At 44.8% G+C, this 22002-nt stretch overlaps 1 protein-coding gene across 3 annotated transcripts in view; it reads right to left on the bottom strand.

The window, feature by feature from the left end:
- Positions 1-22002, bottom strand: part of GTF2A1 (general transcription factor IIA subunit 1) — a 44766-nt gene that overhangs the window by 9382 nt on the left and 13382 nt on the right. For all 3 annotated transcript variants that reach the window (XM_074996667.1, XM_074996668.1, XM_074996669.1), the window contains 4 exons: positions 14129-14193; positions 7080-7155; positions 4540-4673; positions 3385-3702 (listed from right to left, as the gene is read on the bottom strand). In XM_074996667.1, the coding sequence (XP_074852768.1) occupies positions 3385-3702; positions 4540-4673; positions 7080-7155; positions 14129-14193 (593 nt within the window). The remainder of the gene's footprint in view (positions 1-3384; positions 3703-4539; positions 4674-7079; positions 7156-14128; positions 14194-22002) is intronic.

The raw sequence follows: 22002 nt of genomic DNA, 5'->3' as shown, positions 1-22002 counted from the left end.
CCTGTCATGATTGCACAACTAGACAGACATCTGTGCCCTTTCTGGTCTCTAAAGCGTGCCACCTCTGTCAGGTCTCTGCTTTTTCACTGAAGGATGGGTAAGTCTGCAATTCTCCCACTCCCAAACTGGCCCTGGGCTATCATACCCTACATACTCATTGCTCTTACCCGATTGGTCCAACTGAGTTTGGGCACCTGAATTTTCTCTCTTTAGGAGACAGTGACCGTGGTGAACATATTGACCAGACAGCCTTCTTAAATCAAACGTATTACTTATTTTGTCAAATAGAAGAAAGCTTCTAAAAGAATCAATAGCCTACATGAATGTTTATCTTGTACCCAAAAAACTATTCATTTCCTAATGGTAATCTAGGCAGGCCTAGCTTCTCCAAGCACCTCAGGAGGTGCCCACATCTCATTCTGGCTCCCCCACAACCACCCCCTTGCTGTAATTTTTTTGTTCTGTGTTTTTGGACTTTAAAAGCCAGTCCTCTCAACTCAGCAGGCAATTACACAAGAGTCCTCAAGAGCCAATGTTTTTGACATGGCCCTTTAACCACTGTAGTGTTTGCTGAAGGGTGGGTTATTTTGAACCTTCTCTTTTTTTTCCTGCCTGCACACACAAATTCCCGTTCAGCTAAACCAATGCAGTCATATGGTAAACAACTCAATAACCAGTACAAGATACAGCATACCCAGGGAAGCTCCAAATGGTACAGTGCCAAAGTCCCGTTTTCTGAAGTGACTCTGGCATTTACCTATACTGAGAATGCTACAGCAACCTTTGAGGGACGTTTTATAATATGTAAACAATAAATACTTTAAACACTACTTGATAAATCACTATTAAAAACTATTTCTAGAAAAGTCTTCTTACACACTCCCTCATCACTGATTTCATATTATCGGGATTAATTATAAGAGGCATCAGGGCAAGCTAAGTTTAAACCTCTATCAACCATGCTATCAACACTTGATTAGGTGGTTTAATATTATTTTCAATCCAAGAAAGAAAATATATGCTTCTTTGTACCAGACAAAGTGCTACCTCTCCCACCCTCACAGGTTATTGATGTGTTAAAGTGCCCTATGTGATGCACAAAACTGGAAGTAGTGCCTATAAAGCAGACTGATAACAGTGAAAAGAGAAGGCTAAAGTAACGTGATGCTGAGATCAGTTACATATAATACATCTTGTAGGATCAGTGAAAGACTGGAACAATGCTAAATTTTTGCAAATATTCAAAATGGTAAGCAAGATAACCGAAGTAACTATACTCCAGTGAGCCTGTTGTGAATCCCAGGAAAAGTAATGAAAAAGCTGGTGCAGGAGTCAACTAATAAATTATTAAAAGTTGTAAAGTGTAATTCATGCCATTCAACAAGAACTTTTGGACAACAGTCTTCTCAAACAAAGCTGATTTAATTCTTTGTCAAGATTACAAGTATGGTTGACAAAAGTAAATGTGTAGATATAACAGAAATTTTTGAAGAGCATCTGACTTACATTGAACTACAAGTTAGCACTATACAATATTAACAGAGCATATGATAAAGAACCAGCCAAGTACAAGACCACAAAAAGAATCTGTCAATGGGAAATCATCACTAGGAAGGGGCAGTGAGGTTCAGCAGGAATCAGTACTAAGCTATTTGGCATTTTCTTTAGTGATTTGGAAGTAAACAGAAAGTTACTGCTGATAAAAGTCACAAAGACTGGCAGAGCGGTAAATGATGATGACTGGGCAATCACAGCACAATATGGATAATCTGGCAAGCAGAGCACATTCAAACTAAATGTGTTTTATGAAAGACAGGTGTGAAGTGACACATTTAGGAATGCAGAACTGAGGCTGTACCAGCAGAATGAGGGACTATATCCTGGAAAGCAATGACTCGGAAAAGAATTTAGGGGTAACAATGGACAAGCAACTGGGCATGAATGCCCATTACGAAGCGGTAGCAGAAAGGGTTAATGCAATCCTTGGATGCATAAAGAAGGAAGAGTAGAAGTAGGGAACTGATCAGAGCTATAAGCTTAACCTGTCTCAGGTCTTACAGTCCTCCTGGCAGCAGGGCTGGAGGTAGTACAGCCAAATGGCCAGGAGGCCCTGCCAGCACAGTTTGTTTCTGGGAGCCCAGCACCAAGACCAGATTCCTTCCATTGGCTGTGGTGTCACTTGGGAGCATAGCCCTTTGGATCTGCAAATACCAATATATAGCCGCATCCACAAGTAAACATTTGTATCCACACAGGCCTTTAGAGATGATTTCACCTCCATATAGGACAGTGAGTGATAATGGCACATTGCCTACTATTAGTCCTTTTTTATTTTATTTTTTTCCCAAAGGATGTTGAAAAAATGGGGTGCACATAAAAGAACCATACAAAAAATCTGAGCTCAAAACATCTTCTGCTATATTAGCTCTGCTTAGTTTATCAAAAAGTATCAAGAGGTGACAGTGCTTAAGTATCTTCATATGGAGAAAATGAAAGCTATTTAAAGTGTTCAAAGAGCATTTACCTAGCAGGCAAAGGCATAAAAAGTACCAACAGCTGAAAGTTAAAGCCAGTCAAATTCAAATTAGAAGTTGGACACAAGGGTTTAATAGCAAGGGTGATTGATTAATGATTAATTCTCCATCTTTGGACTTTTCATATTAAGGACTGGATGCCATTTGTAACTTAACTGGGCCCCCCCTTTTTTTTTATGATCTCTTAATTGCTAAAGATGTTTGTGAACGGTTTGCAGCAATTGAATACAGTACATCTTTTTCATTTTCAAAGTGCTTTACTAATCCCTGTAATAAAGGTAGTGGTAGGTAGACATCTGTCTTTGTTTCCAACATGTAAAATGATAAATTCAGGCAAGATTAAGGAACAGTGTATACTAGAACTGCTACACTGGTGCAGCAGCGCCGCTGAAGCACGTCCAGTGAAGACTCTATGCCAGTGGGAGAGAGCTCTCCTGTCATCATAATTACTCCACTTGTGCAAGAGGCAGAAGCTACAGGGAGGAGAACATCTTCCACTAACATAGCTCTAGTGTGGACAGCACTTGGGTTGCTGTAATTTTCATTGTTCCATGCTAGGAATGGGGAGATTTGCATGCCTCCGAGTGACACAAGTAATACTGACGTACAAGGTATGTAGACCTGCCCAAGATCTCAGATAAACAAAACCCCTCCACAGAACACCCACCACTCAGATGAAATTAGAAATCTGGAGTTCTTCACTTATACTGTGCTCTAACTACAGTTAAGGATGTTAGGTTAGTAATAACTACTTAAAGATGTCAGCCTTTCGGTATTTGTCTCAAAATTATCAACATTCAAGTCTACATATTTTCCTCATTGTTTAGAAATGCTTTGTCAAAAACTTTACCTCTTCAACCTGGCCATCTTCACCACCATCTTTTTCTTTGTCCTCCTCTTCATCGTCATCATAATCTTCTTCCTCATCTTCTTCTTCTTCAGATGATGTATCTCCAGCTCCATCAACCTGGAGTACAAGTGGTGCTTGTGGTTGTGCCTGTTGCTGTGGTTGCTGCTGACTGGCAGCAGTAATCTGTGCTTGCGCTGGTGTAGGAGCTGCCACTGTTGTGGGTATGACCTGTGTTTTGTTCCCCGTAAATAGGATTTGCTGTGGCTGAATAATTACTCCTGTCTGCTGGGAGATCCCTCCAGGGATGGGAGCCAAAACCTGACAAAAGAATTTTATATTAGCAATCACTCTGCATATACAATAGTAACAGAACTATAACTGTTTATATTAGTTCAAGAAACATGACTATACTTACTTTTTGGTGTGGCTATGTCTACACTAGTGAGTTTTTTCCCCAAAAAGCCAGGGCTCTCTCGAAAAACTTCACAGAGGTTCTACACTGAATCAGAAGAACGTGGCACTTTTACCAGCAGCCCTCTTCCTCTCCCAGATGAGGAGGAGAGCCTTTTTCTGAAAGATTCTTTTTGGGGGAAAAAAACACATGTAGATGCCCTGGGCCCCTTTTTTCGAAAGAGTGGTCCTCTTAGTGCTGGATTTTTCAATCCCTAGCCTGATCTTTTGAAGGAGCAGGGGCTCTGTGATCACTCTCTATCGAAAGAGCAGATCAATTTTTTTCTATTTTTTTGTGTGGGATGCACTCTTTTGAAATAAGTTTTTTGGAAGAGATCTTCCGGAACAACTTCTTTCAAAGGATTGCTCTAGTATAGGCATAGCCTGTGAGAGACCTAAGCATTTATAATTCCTCCTTTACTATTGTGACCACCTTTTAAAAGAAAATTGGTAACACTGCATGCAGGCTAAGTAGAAAGATGCCACACAGATGCCAAAGATGTGAAATTTGTAAAGGCATCAGAACAATTTTTAAAATCCTCTTTCCATTATTCAGTTATTTCCATTCTTCAGATTCATTATTGCCATATTTGTCATGCAATTCAAACAAAAGACCACATAACTTTGTACTTCATAATGAAAACTACTGGAAAACCTTCCTACTGAGTTTTAGTTATGAACCCACTTCAAAATGTGTCTCTGTACCTGCTGTATAACGGGAGCCTGAACACCACCCGGCTGCATCTGTGGTATAACTTGTTGCTGTAGAACCACCGGCTGCTGTTGCTGAATGATATACTGAGCTCCATTTGCAGTTCTAACTACCTGCAGGATCTGGCCTGCAATGAAAACCATTCAAAATGTAAAAATCCACATTAAAAAAAACCATCCTCTCTTTCAATCACGCTGCCCCAGAGCACACCCAACCTGGAAAAAATAAAAAACCAAGCACATTTAAGGTAGAAAGTTCATCTTACATTAATGAATAAAAGGTTGATTGTTTTTGTTATTTAATGCTTTAAACATGCCATACACATCTGCACTTTTGAAATGAGCCTTCAAAACTCTGGACAGGACTGTCCTCAAAACTCAACCACATGTTTACAAGACTACACAATTTTGATTCTAGCTACACTAACGGCATAGATAGAATTACATATCTGGGATCAACTTTGTTCCCTGGCATAGACCAGGCCAGAAGGAAGTAAGATTTGCTGAACCATGACTGTGGTAAACAAAAGGTGTAAGAAAGCAAGTATGAGTGGCTTTTTATACTAGATTATCATTCCAAAGGAAAGCAATTTCAAAGATTCTTCTGTTCTGTAATTCTGCCACAAAAGCATCAGGATCACAATCACTAAAAGCAAGTTTAGACAGAAACTACAGTTTAGATTGATCTTTTTACATGATAAATCTACTCGATTTATTTGCAAACTTCCTGGTTGCCTTTAAGCCGTCCCTTGCAGCCCTTATCAGTAGAGCCTTGCACAGATACACAATTTGTATACGCATCTGCATCCATATCTGCAAAAATGAGCTGTGGATATGAAGATGTTATTTGCACATCTGCAGGGTTCTAGATACAGAATTTGCATCTACACCTGCAGCTGATTCTACATAAATGAACTGAGGATAATTCACATCCATACCTGCAGATATAAAGTGGATTTGCAAGGCTCTACTCATCAGTGGCTGTTAAGATGACAGTGCTATAACATGTGAATATTCTAAACTTACATTCTTACCTTTATTCCTAATATCGGGCCTAAGGAGAATTCCTCCTATAGGATTTTAAAAGTATTTTATATTTTGTAACAAATGTAGACATTTACTTTGAGGGCACCAAGGAGGGGAGAGGTTGGCCAAGGGAGAACTTAAAATGTTTTGGAGTGGGCTGCTAGGGCCTGCTGGGGTTTCACATACCACGAGTGAGAGGGACGCATGCTCAGAGCGGGGTGCCATTCAAACCCAGTATAGAATTAAAATCTGTATTTGGCTTTTATACAGTTTCCTGGTCACGTTTGTAAAGGTGACTGAGGAAAATGCTACCTGTTGTGACTGCCCTTCAAAATAGTCAACAGCACAGGGAAAAGATTAGGAGGAGTACGGGCCAGAGGCAGGGACAATGCCAACTCACAAGTCTGAGTTCCATGAGTAGAAGTCTGTATATAATACATCCTCCAGTTTTATTTGTTTTTATAAAATGTCAACATGAACCACCTTAAATTACTGTTTGTCCATTCACTTTCCTCTTCCTTCCCCTTCTCTCATGCCACTTTCGGTTATTTACATTCTTGCATGTCCCTGATCAACAAAATATCTAACCTACTTTTCTTTCTGTGTATTGTGCGTCTTTTAAAGAATGAGTGTTCTTTACTCTTTTTCTCGTTCCATCCCTTCCATGATAGTCCCTCCTTACCCTCCATCTCTAATTTTTCATTACCCATGGCACAATCCACCACTTCATCTTTGATCCTTACAACACATGCAGTAGTCCCCCTCTCATTTCATTACAGCTGAGAAGCCTGTAAAGATGGTCACCAGCTCAGTGCAGCGGGTGTAGGAATTAAAGGGATATCCAGTTGGCCCTAAGCACCATCCTTGCTTCCTAAGAGTGGGTTTAGTGCCCTGTTTGCATCTGTAGCCTGAACTCAACTATCAGGATCTACACCTGTGAAAAACTGGGTAGCACTCTCTCTAGGAACCCATGTCAACTCCCTCCCCACCCCCCAGCACCCATGTGAGAAAACAGTATAGCGCAAACCTTCCTAGGTGCAGAAAGATTGCTGGCTATGACATAAATAACTTGTGACTGATCTTACAGAAAACACTTATCTTCCTGTAAAATTAAGATTATATCCTTGTGTTAGCATATGGAAGTTTTGCCTCCGCCCTAAATCAGATTCCTACACTCTAACAAACCTTACCTTTAATATTTCAGCCAAACTTCTATTAACTGTAGCTTGTAGTCTTTACAGCCATTTCTTAACAGAAAGTTTGTTTTCTCAAACAGTAAACAGCTGAAACATAGTATCTTCTGAAGTTTATTAACTAAAATCATTTAATGATATCTGCTGGTAAAGTAGCACTGTAAAATATATCTCAAGAATGATACGGTAGACTCTCTTTACCACCAAACTCCTTTCTGATTTTTAAATGTTCCATATGAAATGTAACGCAATAAATCAAAGCGATTTGCAAATCAAATAGCTTATCTATAACCTATTTAACGTTGAGGCAGTTACCTGAATTCGTCAGTATCTGCTGAACAGGAGTAACACCAGCAGGCAAAGCCAAGGTAGCTGCAGTGGCAGCTGCACTCTGAAAGATAAGACATTTGTTTTTAACCGCCAGCATTATTGCTAATGTTTTATGTCACAGCGCACTAGCTGAGGATTAAAAAAGCACATGCTGTAGTGAAGTAGGGTATGTACACAATCACCATAGCTTCTGTGGATAATCAACAGTTACTCTTCAGCTAAGTTTCTGTGATATGAAAAGGAAGATGACTAATAGTATAACATATTAGCTGTCAAAGAAGTGCAATCTTTCTGATTTCTATTTCCCTACTTTGACTACCGTCCCTTTGTTCTCTGTGTACCACAGCCAACTCCGTTCTGCTTTATTTCCACGTTTGCCAGAAAAGCTCAAGGAATAAGTTTTGTTCACTGGTGCTCCCTCTGCTGGCCAGCTGTTAAGTAGTGGAACATAACATTGAAAATCACACTGGTAGTTTCACTTAAAAAAAAATCTTATCACTCTCTAAATCCTGGTATACTAGGGAATAAAAATCAAATTTAAGGGACGTAGGTCAATTTTATAAAGCATCAGTCTTCACCACAGGGCTCATTAGATTAATTTTAAGAGACTCAAAGGTCAATTTTTGTAAACCTGATTTCACAAGTAACGCCAAAATTGATTTATGCTAGTCGACCTTATGGTAGTGCAGCTTGGCAGCGTTATTAAAATCGACTTTATTTGCCTCCAAAAGTATCCCCCAATGCCCCCATGTGTCCTTTCTGGTCATCACTTCACCCTCTTCTCCCCCCAGCCCATTAGGAACCAGTTCAGGGTGGGCAGGTAAGGCGCTCTCGTTTGCAGGCCTGGGGCAGGCAGGGAGGAGAGATCCCACTGGGGGGACTCTCAGGTTGCGAGGCGGGAGCAAAGGAGGACTGTACCATCCCACTCTTGCGCAGATCTAGTGCTGGGGGAGGTAGGGGAAGGGGGCAGGAATCTCCCCAGCACCCTCACTCCCACGTGTGCATTCAATCTTCTCTGGCAGGTCATCAAGGCTATCAAGGACATCCTGCTCTGGAGGGTCGCCAGGGTCAGAGATGTGGGTGCAGCTGGAGCCAGCTTTGCCACACTGGGCTTCCCACTTTACTTCACTGCAATCAATGGGACGCATATCCCTTTCTGTGCCTGGATCATTGAGCGGCCCATTATATAACCTGGCAGGGTTACTACTCATTAGTCATGCAGGTCCTGGTCGACCACTGGGGACACTTCATGAACGTGTACATGGGCTGGTCAAGCTGGGCCCCCAATGTGCAGGTCTTCCAAAACTCCATGCTCTGCCTGAGGCTGGAGGCAGGGACGTACATTCCCCACTGGGAGCTTGCAGTCGGGCACACCAACATGCCATTGTACATCATGGAGGACACACACTACCCCATGCAGCCCTGGCTCATGTGGCCATATACCAGGCACATGGACCGCACCCAAGAACTTTTTAACATTTGCCTTAACCAGGCACAGATCCCAGTGGACTGTGCCTTAAGGTGTTTGAAAGCCTGCTTCAGGTATCTCCTTACCTGCCTGGACATGGGGGAGCTGAATATCCTACAAGTGGTGGTGGTGGAGTGCTATGCCTGCCACAATATTGTGGAGAACAAAGAGGAGGCATTCCTCCAGGGATGGCTGGTTAATAGCAGTTGGGATCACAGTCAGCTCCTTGTACCTGGGGCTGTCAAGCCCATTGTGACAGTATGCGGATCCAGGAAGCCTTCCAAGAAAGCTTCGCCCACAGCCCCCAAGGACACTCCCTGCAGAATCCCTGGGCCCACAGCCAGACCACAACCCCACCCATCCATCCACCACTACCCTCAATAACAAGGGACACGATGGTGTTAAACCAATAACATTTTACTAAACAAATGAATTTAGAAATGTGTAGAAATAAACATGGGGGAACAAAACCTTTTACAGTGTATGAGACAATCAAACTATACACAGTGTGTGTGGGGGGAGCTTTTCACCAGGGCAGAGCCCATCCTCTCTCTTTCCCCAAGACCACATCCCCATAGCAACTCTACACAGAATACTGATGGGGAGTCCAGGCAGCCAGAAGAAACTGCAATGGACCCTGGCCAGGGTGCCAGGGAGATGACAGCAGTCATGACTCCCTGACTACACAAGGGCAAGTGGAGACGGAAAGTTTGTGACTCCATGCTGGCTGCCCACATGGCTCTCTCCAACCCAGCTCTGGCCATGGGGGTGAAGGTACAAAGGGGAAAGATTTCGAGCTACATCCTGGCCACAGTAAGAGCTGCAGAGGCAGCTGTGAGAAGCTGCAGCCCTAAGCAGAGGGCCCATGGTGCAGAGACACAGGCCAGGGGTTGCTTGAGCTCACCAACCAGGGCAGGCGGAGGGTCTACAGCAGCTCCCCACACAGCACTTACCATGACTGAGCTGCAACTCTGAAGGTGCCCCCTCCCCTTCAGCTGGAGCCAGCTCAGGGAGAGCTGCCTGGAGAGCTGTGGGGAGCCTGAGTCCCTCCACTTGCCCTGGGTGGGGGATCCAGATGGCAGCGACACAAGAGAAAGGCTGATTTCAACTTCCAGTGCTCCAGAGTGGGAGGGGAGTGGCTCCCTGGTTTTGGGAGAGCTTTGGTGCTCCTGGCTAAAATATTGTGAAGTAAAATGTACAGAATCAATTCACTTTGAGAATTTTTTTTAAATAAATGAGAAGAGGTAAGAAACATATCACAAGAATAAATTCAGAGAAGTTTGTGGATAAAGTTTGAAATGTACAATTTTTACCTCTTCTTGATGCCAAGAAAATTCTTGGGATGGTTGCATCTTAGCATTGAGACATTAAGTTCTGCCTGTGACTCTGTATTTTATAAAGTTAGTTTTATTGCATCTAGAAGGCAACCTGATTTGTAGAAAACTGGACAAATTCTTTGTTCTTTACGTCTATGTTAAACCACAATTATTCCTCAACACAACGGGCCATGGATGCTAGAGACAAGCTTTATTTTAGGAGGCTGATTGACTACACTGGTGCAGAGATGAGCAGTCTTGAGATTCAGCCAAGAAGTTGGACCAATAGCTGAAGGCAGCAGTGCTGAGGAAGCTGAATGCAGATGAGCATTTGCAAAAGGAATTAAGGCCAGAGAATCTGTATCAATACCTTTCATTCAACTATTTTTAATAAATGAGTAACATGAGTGTTTGTTATACGGGATTTGATTTTACTGGAGATGCACACAATAATGTAAAAACTAAACAGAACAGTTGTAGCAAATTCATACCTCTTGAACAAATTAAAGGATCAAATACACACTAAGAACGTTTGAGGACTACTTCAAAGTTTAAACCAATTGACCAAAACATGTTTTGGGCCAAACAGGAAAATGTTTGCTAGAGAAAATGAATATCTTAAAGTGTGCAAATTAACACATTGATGCACTATGGTTTGAAACAATGAGAAGTCCTGTGGCACCTTATAGATTAAATTTTTTGGAGCATAAGCTTTTGTAGGCAAAGACCTACTCTGTCAAATGCACTGGAGTAGAGATTCTAGAGGCAGGTCTAAATATACAGGCTCATGAAAAGAAGAGAGCACCAATCAAGAAGAAGGCCAGAGCTGATGAGGTCAGTTCAGGGAGGATGTGGCCCACTTCCAGCAGCTGATGTTGAAGAGGAGAAACTGCATTTGTAATTTGCCAGACACTCCCAGTCTTTGTTAAATCCTTGACTGATGGTGTCAAATTTGCAAATACTGTATAGCTACGGTTTCTCTTTGGATCCTGTTTTTGAAGTTTTTTGTTGTTGCAGGATGGGTACTTTTAAATCTGCTACTGACTGTCCAGGGAGATTAAAGTGTTCTCCTACAGATTTGTATGTTACTGTTCCTGACATCTGATTTGCATCCATTTATTCTTTTATGCAGAGTTTGTCCAGTTTGGCCAATGTATATGGCAGACAGGCACTGCTGGCACAGATTATTTTAGCAGATGTGCAAGTGAATGAGCCCCTGATGGTGTAACTTTGCCATAAATGAACCTTTGGATTTTAGGCCATATGATCCCAACTGCCTCATCTTAGTACAAAACATAAAAACTGAATAATGACATCAAAACCAATTTCACCTAGGCAGTCAAAAACAGTTCCAACTAGCAGCAAATATCATTCGAAATCAAACTTTGGGCATTTTGACAGTTTTCCAAATCCTACTGTAGATTAAGTTTAAGCAGAATGCTAGTAGTAATACCTAAAATGCTAAAGGATATTATTGCATTTTTCATCTTGATGAAAAAATTAGTTTATTATGGACTTAAATGTTACTACTGGTTAAAATAAATATTTCGTGTTTTATGCAGTGTTGTTACAGCTGTGCCAGTCTTAGGATATTACAGAGACAAGATACAGGTCCCATAAAAGATATTACCTTACTAACCTTGTGTGTATGTTTCTTTCTCCCTTTACTTGAAGACTGATGTAATCATTAATCAAAAACCTCCCAGAGGGTAACAATGAGAAGAAGCAGGCTAGAGAGCCTTTCTGCTGTCCCTTTGCCCCACATCTTCTTACAGATAGTGGAAAGGACACTAATAAAAAGGTGTTCATTTTTTTCATTGCTTTTAAAACAAGCTGTGTCTGGCTTGATCCACTCTGTTTTCAGCCTAGAAAGCTAATGAAACAGACATATTTTACTCACTGCCCTCTCTCATTAGTGAGCAAGCCCAGCTAGTAGGCCTCCAAGTGCACTTCTAGGAACAAAACTGCCTTACTTGTTGTACTAATTCAGGCCCCAACAAAGATGAAGAGCCACCTTCCTAAGCCATAGTATGTTGTGTGATTATGGAGCTGCAGTACCAATAGTTCAGGTGATTTCCCATTTGAACTTCTATTTTGATTCTGAAGTCTGCAAATAAAGAACTATCTACTTGTTTGATAGGTTTGGGGATTAGGATTTAAGAATTTTCTTTAGTCAAACATTTATTTTGTAAGGCCCTAATTGGACAGAATGCCTTTAAAAAGAGTCTCAGGCTGGGAAGAGAACAGGTTTAAATAGCTAGATACTTTCTTTTGAAGTCTTGTATTTGGCTCAACTGAATGAGAGCTAGAGAAGAAACTCAGCAGGTTAGGCAGACAAAATCCTTTGTGACTGCTAGTTACAAGTCACTCAGTTTTTCAGCCTTTGGCTGCATCATGCTATTAAGTTAGTGTAACTATGATTCTGAAGAGGTGGGGAAAAAATCAGTGAACTACATCAAACCTTCGAGTTTAATGGGGGTTGCAGGCCCCCACTTAACTCAAATTTTTGCTCAAGTCGGGGGCGGGGGAACGGGAACCAGGCTACAGTTCCCTGGCTCCCAGAGTGGTGGGTGCCAGGAACCAGGGGGGCAGCCTGGCTCCCAGTTCCCTGCCACTTGTGGGACCTGGCAAAGTGACCAGCCACGGGCAGCTGGGAACCAGGCTGCTGCTTAGTTCTCAGCTCCTGCTGCTTGGGGGGTGGGGTGGGGTGGGGTGGGAGGGAGAGACCACCCAGGAAACTGACCAGCCATGAGCAAGGTAGAGAGCTGGGAAGCAGCTGGTCCAGCAAGGTAGAGAGCTGGGAAGCAGGCAGCAGCCTGGCACCTGGATCCCCTTCTGTTGCAGAGCTGCGAAACTGACCAGGGCAGCAGCCTTAGGTCAGTTCTCTGGCTCCAGCCAGCAGAGGGGAGCTGGAAACAGGGGCAGCCTGGTTCCCAGCTCCCCTCTACTCCTTGGACCCAGGAAACTAACCAGCCCAACTGGTGGACTGGTCAGTTTCCTGGCTGCTTCTCCTTGTCTTCTCTCAGCCGCAGTGCTGGGGGAAGGCAGAGAGAAGGGGCTCTTAGCTTGCCCAGCTGCCCGCAGCTGTGGGCAGCTAGGCAGGCTGACAGCTGCAGAGCCACTTCAAGTTGTATTTAACTCTTGTTAAGGCAAGTTACGCGCCACTTGAAGCCACGTATTTTGAGGGTTTACTGTGTGTGGCAGACAGTAAGCAAATGAACTGCTCCTGCCTATTTAATTTTGCAACTCTTTGTACTGTGCTTTTACATTTACATCAAGAGTACACCAAACTCTGGATAGGTATCCTTACTATGCAATTTAAATATAAATAAATTGAATTTAACTTGCACAGATTGTGTTTTGTCTGTCTTGGGCTGCAGGACAATAAGGTTTTTCTCTAGCCTAAATTTGATGTCAAGCAAAAGACAAAAAGTTAGGGCAAAATTTTAAGGAATGGATAATTAGGCTGAAAGGTTGTCAATTAACAAATGATTAAAAATAAGTAGTGACCAGAAAGGCAAACTCAAACCCTTATACAGTCAGAATCATTTTTATATATATTTTTTCTTCTTATTTCTAATATCTAAGAAATGTCTTGCTTCATTTGGTAAATATGCAATAAGACTTGCATTATGCCATTTTCCACATCAAGTAATCCCCTCCTGGGACTACTGTCATACAACATTTGTATCAGTATTAACTGGTCCTCAGAAAATCTTACTCTGAAGCTCACCAACCCACAAATGGCTTTTTATGGTGCCTCCTGCAGCTCTTTGCAGCACACATTAAAACAGTGTGTGTGACTTAGTTATTAACACAATAAAAGCATATGGACCAGTTATCAACCAGTTGTACTTAATACTTGGTTAGTCATCTTCCTGAGTGTATTTTATATACACACTAAATATTTTGCTCTACACTGTTTAAATATCAACATATAACACTAAAGTAAAAGAAAAAGAATTTACACTACTGTAGCTCTTTTGGGTAATGTTGATTGCCAGTTTGGTTCCTAAGCCACTGAGGTCTGAGTATCACTAGTCTAACTTATATTTATGTAGAGGATCAATCTAAGCTTTCGGTCTGTTGACAAAACCAAGCCCTGGACAAATAGTTCACGTATTATCAGCTCAGCAATCAGTAAAACAGCAGCAACCTTGGTTTGTTTTCTGGCATCTGAGATGACAAAGATCAGACTTTTATCTTCACATTACAAATGAAGTACAACATTGCATAAACTTGAGTCTTACCATGCCTGATGGATTCATATGCTGTATCAGCTTTGTGTCTGGCACAATAACTTGCTGTTGAGGTGCTACAAACAAAAGAAATAAATCAATTCAATATGATCTAGATAAAATAAAGTTACCATTTATCTTATTGTTGAATAGGAAGAAGGTAAAGGACAAGCAGTTCAAAGCAAGTGGTTTTACCACCTGCTCTACATAATGAAACATCTGCACCCACAGTACGCATGTTTTTCCTGTAGTGATGACCCACACTAGAACCCTTGGAAGGTGACATGGCAATCCTAATTGGATCCACAGTGATTTGACCTAAGCAGCTTCCTTTAGCTTACCTGCTTCTTAAACCAAAACTTCCTTTAGATATTTAAAATGGTATGACCATGAAAATTTCAAGGAACATGAGGTAGGTCTATTATCCCAACGTCCTCTGAGCAACATAAACTGGCATTTATCTGTGATGATCTAGAATCTGAAAACTATAGTTTCACACAATACAACAAGCAATAGCAAGAACTAAAGAGATGGTTACAAGGTGATAAGCACACCATGAAATGTAAATTATCATCCAACCTCGTTCTGTTCCCAGGACTACCCTGGAAGTCAACCATATTTAGAATCACAGATTTCTTGCAATAATTCTCATGTGTGTCAGGACTATAAGATAACATTGTTGATTATCTTCATCAACTCATGCAGGCATAGTATTAGGTTGGAGTTTTGTTTATGCTACAGGGACTCAGTAAATTAAAAAAAATATTAGCTCCTCCTATTTAATGCTTAATCAAGAACGCCCATAAATGCTTCCTTGGAATCTTTAAGACAGTGCTTCTTAAACTATGTTCCCCTGAACAGTGGTGCTCCCTGTATAACTCACAGGTGTGCTGTAAGCATCTGACACTTTTTTGATATCATACAGTGATGATATGTATTTTCTTTTATTAAAACCGGATACAATGTTACTTCTTCATTGTTATGATACCTGATTGATATAATTGGAGATACGGATCTCCTAGAACTGGAAGAGACCTTGGGAGGTCATCTAGTCCAGTTCCCTGCCCTCTTGGCAGGACCAAGCACCATCCTTGATATCTATTTGCCCCAGTCCCTAGAGGGCCTCAAGGACTGAACTCACAACCCTGGGTTTAGCAGGCCAATGCTCAAACCACTGAGCTATCCCTCCCCCCAAATTACTTAAATTACTTGATTTTATTTCTGCTGTAGATGTTGCTGTCTGACTATTTTTTTGAAGAAAATTTTCATTAAGCGTTCTGCATCAAAAATATTGTTTCATGTTCTGTGGTCTCAAAAAATTTAAGAAACTTATTTAGGGTAAAGTCTACAGTGTGATAACTGTATTTGAAAAGATTAATTATATGGGTAAATTTGACAGTACATCTTGAATCCATGCACTTACATACAGTAAACCCTCAAGACACGCAACAACCAAGTTGAGTGTGTCTCAGATTAATGCATCTGCCAACCCTGACAGGAGCAGGAAACCGCTGATTAGAGACAGCAGCTGAGGTCAGGCTGCCATCCCTGACAGGAGCAGGGAAACTGACTCTTGGCTGCTGCCCCTGACAGGAGCAGTTTCCCAGTCCCCCAAGTGGTGAGGAGCTGGGAAAAAGGCTGGCCCTGAATCCCAGCTCCCCTCCACAGGCTGGACCCAGGAAACTGACCAAGGCTGCTGCCCTGTTCAGTTTCCCAGCTCTGCAAGGAGAGGGGAACCAGGAGCCAGGCTGCTGCCTGGTTCCCAGCTCCCCGCCCCTTGTGGGACTTGGGAAACTGACCAGCCATGAGCCTGGTTCCCAGCTCCCTGCCATTCTGGAAGACAGGAAACTGACCAGCCTCAGCTTCCTGGCTCCTGCAAGCCAAGGGGAACCAGGAACCAGGGTGCAGCCTGGTTCCTATCTGCCCTTGACTTGTGTGAAAATCTGAGTTATGCAGGGGTTGCAGGAAGACAACCCCCAAGTAATTTGAGTGTTTACTGTACTACATTACCAGCTGGGTCCACAGGCTAACCAGATGTTTTTTTTTTGCACAGAATTAGTTCAAATATGAACAACATGTTTAAAAGGAGATTGTGTATACTGAAATACCATTTGCATCCTTGTCCCAGTCACTTTAGAAGAGACTAGAGGTTTTGCAAAATTTTTAAAATCCTGTCAAGTGCTAATGAAACTCTCCTTAATAAATTGTCTCTTAATTGCTTACATACACTGGTTTTTATTGGACATCTGCCAATGACAAGGGAATTGTCATTTTCATGAAAGAGAAAAAAAAAGTTTTGGAAAGAGAAGTTACTCACTTGTAGTAATGATGGCTCTTCGAGATGTTTCCCCGTGTGTGCTCCACAGTAGGTGTCAGGCTCACCCAGCGCCGCAGATCGGAATTCTTCTAGCAGTTTCCACTGGATCGCACATGCCCCGATGCGCGCCGCTCCCTTGCACGCCCTCGGTCATGTGCGCGATCCAGTCCCCGCCAGTTCCTTGACCAACCGCCCCGAATGCTCCTGAAAAACACCGGACAGAGATCCGAAGCGGGGAGGATGGGTGGTAGTGGAGCACCCACGGGGACACATCTCGAAGAACCATTGTTACTACAAGTGAGTAACTTCTCTTTCTTCTTCGAGTGGTCCCCGTGGGTGCTCCACAGTAGGTGACTAGCCAGCAGTAACCCCAAGTAAGGAGGTGGGTACTCGATTCATGTGCAGCTTGCCCCTGAGAGGACTGCTGTCGACAGACGGGTATCCTCATCTAACACCCGATGCAGGGCATAATGCTTGGCGAAGGTGTCGTAGGATGACCAAGTCGCCACTCTGCAAACGTCTTTCAGCGCGATTCCCTTGAAGAAGGCCGTTGATGCCACAACCGCTCTAGCAGAGTGAGCCCTGGGCGGGGCTAGCAAGGAGGTCTTTCGAAGCTCGTAGAACAGTTTTATACAGGACACAATGTGCTTCGAAATCCTCTGGGAAGAGAGGCCTTCCCCTTTTGACCTGGGAGCGAGACACACCAGAAGCCTGTCCGTTTTCCGGAAGGACTTAGTTCTGTCTATGTAAAAGGCCAACGCCCTGCTCACATCTAGGAGATGCAGGCGCGCCTCCTTGTTGGAGCTGTGAGGCTTTGGGTAAAACGAGGGTAATACTATTGGTTCGTTAATGTGGAACTCTGAGGAAACTTTTGGAACGAAGGCTGGGTGTAGTTGTAAGATCACCGCCTCCTTTGAGAATACTGTGCAGGGCGGCGTTGCCATCACTGCTGCGAGCTTGCTCACCCTACGGGCTGACGTAATCGCAAGAAGGAAGGTCGTTTTCATGGTAAGTAGTCGGAGGGGTACTGTGGCTAATGGTTCGAAGGGTGATCCCGATAGCGTGTGGAGTACCAAGTCCAAACTCCACGACGATGGTAGTGGTTTTCGAGGAGGGTACAGGTTTACCAGCCCCTTCAAGAACCTTGTGATGATAGGATGGGCGAATACGGTGGGCCCTTCCTCTTTGTGCTGAAAAGCTGACATAGCTGCAAGGTGGACCTTTAGTGAGGATAGAGCGAGCCTGTCTCGTTTGAGGTCCAGCAGGTATTCCAGAATTACAGTTATAGGGACGTCAAGAGGAGCTAACTGTTTGGCAGAGCACCAGGTGGTAAAGCGTGTCCATTTCTGTTCGTAAGTCCTCCTGGTGGAAGTCCTCCGCTACACTCTAGGACTTGTCTTACTCCCTCCATACAAGTGCTCTCTAAGGCGCTGAGCCATAGATTAACCATGCTTGTAGGCAGAGTCCCTGAGGGTGCGGGTGCACTATGGACCCTTGAGCCTGCCTGAGTAAGTCTGGCGCTACCGGTAGGGGGAGTGGTGGACGATCCGACATGCACAGAAGCAGGGTAAACCATTGTTGTCGGTCCCAAGTTGGAACTATGAGTATCACGTGAGCTCTCTCCCTTCTGGCTTTCTGCAGAACCTTGTGGGTAAGTGTTGTGGAGGGAAACGCGTAGAGTAGAGGGCCCTTCCATGAGATCATGAAGGTGTCCCCGAGGGACCCCCGCCCTCTTCCTGCTCTGGAGCAGTACTGAGGGCACTTCTTGTTGCGCTGGGTGGCAAACAAATCGACTTGGTGAAACCCCCAGGTGCGAAATACGCGTCGTAGCAGGTCGGAGCGCATCTGCCATTCGTGCGTGAGTGCAAAGCGCCTGCTCAGTTGATCTGCCTTCACGTTGTGGGCACCCGGCAAGTACGAGGCTTTCAACGTTATGTTGTTGGCAATGCACCAATTCCACAATCTGACTGCTTCTACGCATAGGACTGTGCCCCTCCTTGTCGATTGATATAGAACATGGTGGAGGTATTGTCGGTATTGATGCCGACTACTTTGCCGTGCAGGTATTTCCGAAAATGTCTGCACGCATTGAACACTGCTCTGAGCTCCAGTATGTTTATGTGCAGTGTCTGTTCCGCGGGGAACCATAGCCCTTGCGTCACCTTGTTGCCAATGTGCGCTCCCCATCCTATGTGGGAGGCGTCGGTTGTAAGAAAAATGGAAATTTGTGGTTGGTGGAAGGGCACTCCCACTAGCAAGTTCTTGGGATCTGCCCACCATGCTAGCAACTTCCGTACCTCCGTCGTGAGCGATACTACCCTGTGGACGGTATGGGCTGCCGGTTTGTAAACACTCACCAGCCAATGCTGCAGGCTTCGCATGTGTAACCTGGCATTCTGCACCACAAACATGGCGGCCGCCATGTGCACCAATAGTTGCAGGCATGTTAGGATCGGCACCGTGGGGCTGTACATCATGACTTGCACCAAGGATTTGATGGTGCGGAAGCAGGAGTTGGGCAGGTATACTCCTGATGCGATAGAGTTTATGCGCACCCCTATGAACGCTATATCTTGCGTGGGTTCGGTCTGTGACTTTGCAAGGTTGATAACTAGGCCCAGCGAAGTAAACGTGTTCGCGGTGACGCGTATCATGCGTAGGACTTCTGCCTTTGAGGCCCCTTTCAGTAGGCAGTCGTCCAGATATGGAAAAATAAACACGCCCTGCCTGTGCAGGTAAGCTGATACCACTGCCAGGGTTTTGGTAAAGACTCTGGGTGCCAAGGATAGGCCGAACGGAAGAACCCTTTATTGTTCCCCGCCGACCGTAAAGCGGAGGAAGCATCTGTGTGCCAGGTGGATTGTTATATGAAAGTAAGCGTCTTGTAAGTCGAGGGCTGCAAACCAGTCTCCATCGTCCAGTGCCGTAAGCATGAAGGCAACTGTAATCATCCGGAAACACTGCTTGCGCAAGTATCGGTTGAGGCCCTGTAGGTCCAAAATCAGCCTCCAGCCTCCTCTTTACTTCTCTGTTAGGAAGTAGCATGAGTAGAAACCTTTCCCTTGGAATTGTTCCGGCACTCTTTCCACCGCCCCTATGAACATGAGGTGATCTACCTCCTGCTTCAGCCGCGCCTCGTGAGAGGGGTCCCTGAGAATAGGCCAGGTGGGAGGTTTTGTCGGTGGTAGTGACTGGAAGGGGATCGTGTAACCCGTGGCTATAATTTCCAGCACCCATTTGTCTGTTGTGATCTTTTGCCATTGGGAGTGGAACGGTTTGAGGCGATGATGGAACATGAGGTGAGAGTGGCATTGAGCGATGGTGTTGATAGCGCAGTCCTCGACATACCCATCAAACTTGCTGCCTCTGGCCTTGCCCCGAGGTTGTACGACTTTGTTGAGAACGTCGCCTGGGGGCCCTGTACTGTTGCTGCTGTTGATGGCGCCCTTGGTCATAGCCTCGCTGATATCGTGCGCATTGTGGTCGGTAAGCGTAGCGCCTTTGCTGAGGATAGAATTCCTTTTTCTTGTATGAAGGAGTGTATATACCCAAGGTCTTAAGTGTGGCCCTTGAATCTTTGCTCGAGTGGAGGACCGAGTCGGTTGAGTCTGCAAACAGCTTTTGCTTGTCAAAGGGAAGATCCACGATCTTCGCCTGTAGATCTCTAGGGATACCAGATGTCTGGAGCCAGGATTCCCTACGCATTATCGCTGCTGCGGCTGTTGAGCGTGCCGCTGTGTCCACCACATCCAGGGCAATCTGAACTCCCATTCACGAGGCCACATAGCCCTCCTGAACGATCGCCTTTAACACTGGCTTCTTGTCCTCCGGGAGCGAATCCATGAGAGAAGTGAGTCTAGAGTAATTGTCAAAGTTATGGTTTGATAAATGTGCCACGTAGTTTGCCATTCTCAATAATAAGGTAGAGGAGGAGTAGACCTTCCTGCCGAACAGCTCTAATTTCTTAGCATCTTTATCTGACCCCCCTGATTTGTACTGAGGTGTCTTTGACCTCTGCTGGGATGATTCAACCACCAAAGAATTGGGCTGTGGGTGGCTAAACAGGAATTCCATGCCCTTGGCTGGGACGAAGTATTTCTTATCTGCCCTTTTATCCGTGGGTGGAATAGAGGCCAGAGTCTGCCATATATTAGTGGCTGACTCCATAATGGCTTCGTCCAGTGGGATAGCGATTTTAGATGAAGCCGGGGGTCTCAAATTTTTCAGGAGTTTATGATGCTTCTCCTGTACCTCTGCTATTTGAATATCCTCTGTGTATGCTACTCTTTTGAACAGCTCTTGGAATTGTTTAAGGTCATTGGGAGGGGAGACATCCCCGGGGACAATTGCCTCATCTGGGGAGGATGAGGAGGAACCGCTGGGATAACACTCCCCCAAATCCTCTGGCTCCCGAGTTCACTGGTACGCGTGCTCCTTCGTGGGCTATGAAGGAAAGTCTCGGGACTCTGGACCTAACTCTCCCTGGGACAGCTGCGTTCTCCTCCCAGAGCGAGAGTGGACACGGGAGCGTTGGCAAGGAGTGGGAGGGGATCTGCCCCTGGATCTAGACCTCCGATGTCGGTGTTCGGTATGATGAGGACGGTCATAACAACATGGACAAGAGCCCGGTGATGGAGACCTGGACCACGATCGGAGAGTGTACCCGTGATGTCTAGGAGAGCGGGATCTCCGTGACGACACTGATAATGGTGAAGCTGGTCTGTGATAGTACTCATAGGGATCCATGCGCAAAAAGGGTGAAGGAAGCCTGAGCCAAGGCGAAGGTGGTTGGAGGAACAGAGAGGGAGGTCCGAAATAAGCCGGTGGAGTTGCCGCCTGGCGACGCAGCGTGTGTACCGGGGGGGGGGGGGGGGGGGGGGGGGGAGGAGAAGCTGGGAGATAAGGGCATCGCAGCCTTGTCTGGAGATGGACTTAGGTGCTGGGTTTTGGCTCTAGCTTTCCCCCGCCCCTCCAGGGTGGGCGCCGCCCCCTCCCGTGCCAGGGATCTCGGCCCCACTGTCGACGCCACGCTCGGTACCGTCACAAGCGGTGCCACATGGGTAGCTTCCTCCGGCGCCGCTGGACCCCGTGCTGGGTGCCCCTGCGCCATCGGCGCCGTGATAGCCGGTGCCGCCGATTGAAAACAACGAAATAGCAAGTAAAACAACTATCTTATCTGTCTCAGGCTTTAGAGCCGGAGCGGATTCCATCTGCAGCCATTGGCGGTTGAGAAGGAACTGGCGGGGACCAGATCGCGCACATGACCGAGGGCGCGCAAGGGAGCGGCGCGCATCAGCACATGCACAATCCAGTGGAAACTGCTAGAAGAATTCCGATCTGCGGCGCCGGGCAAGCCCGACACCTACTGCGGAGCACCCACGGGGACCACTCGAAGAAGAAAAATAAGTTATCTGGAACTAGACAAATACAGTATGAGAGAGAAACAAGTGGACACAAAGTTTGATCTACCAACCACAACACCTGAAATTCAACAGATTCCATTTTCTCCTGTATTTAACTTTTTCAGTGAACGGTTGAAACCATAGGGAATCTCATTTAGGCACAAAGA

Source organism: Carettochelys insculpta, chromosome 6, assembly GCF_033958435.1.
Source record: "Carettochelys insculpta isolate YL-2023 chromosome 6, ASM3395843v1, whole genome shotgun sequence".
NCBI classification, from domain to species: domain Eukaryota; kingdom Metazoa; phylum Chordata; order Testudines; family Carettochelyidae; genus Carettochelys; species Carettochelys insculpta.
Note: the sequence above shows the minus strand (reverse complement) of the source record. Positions and strands in the feature narration are given on the sequence as shown.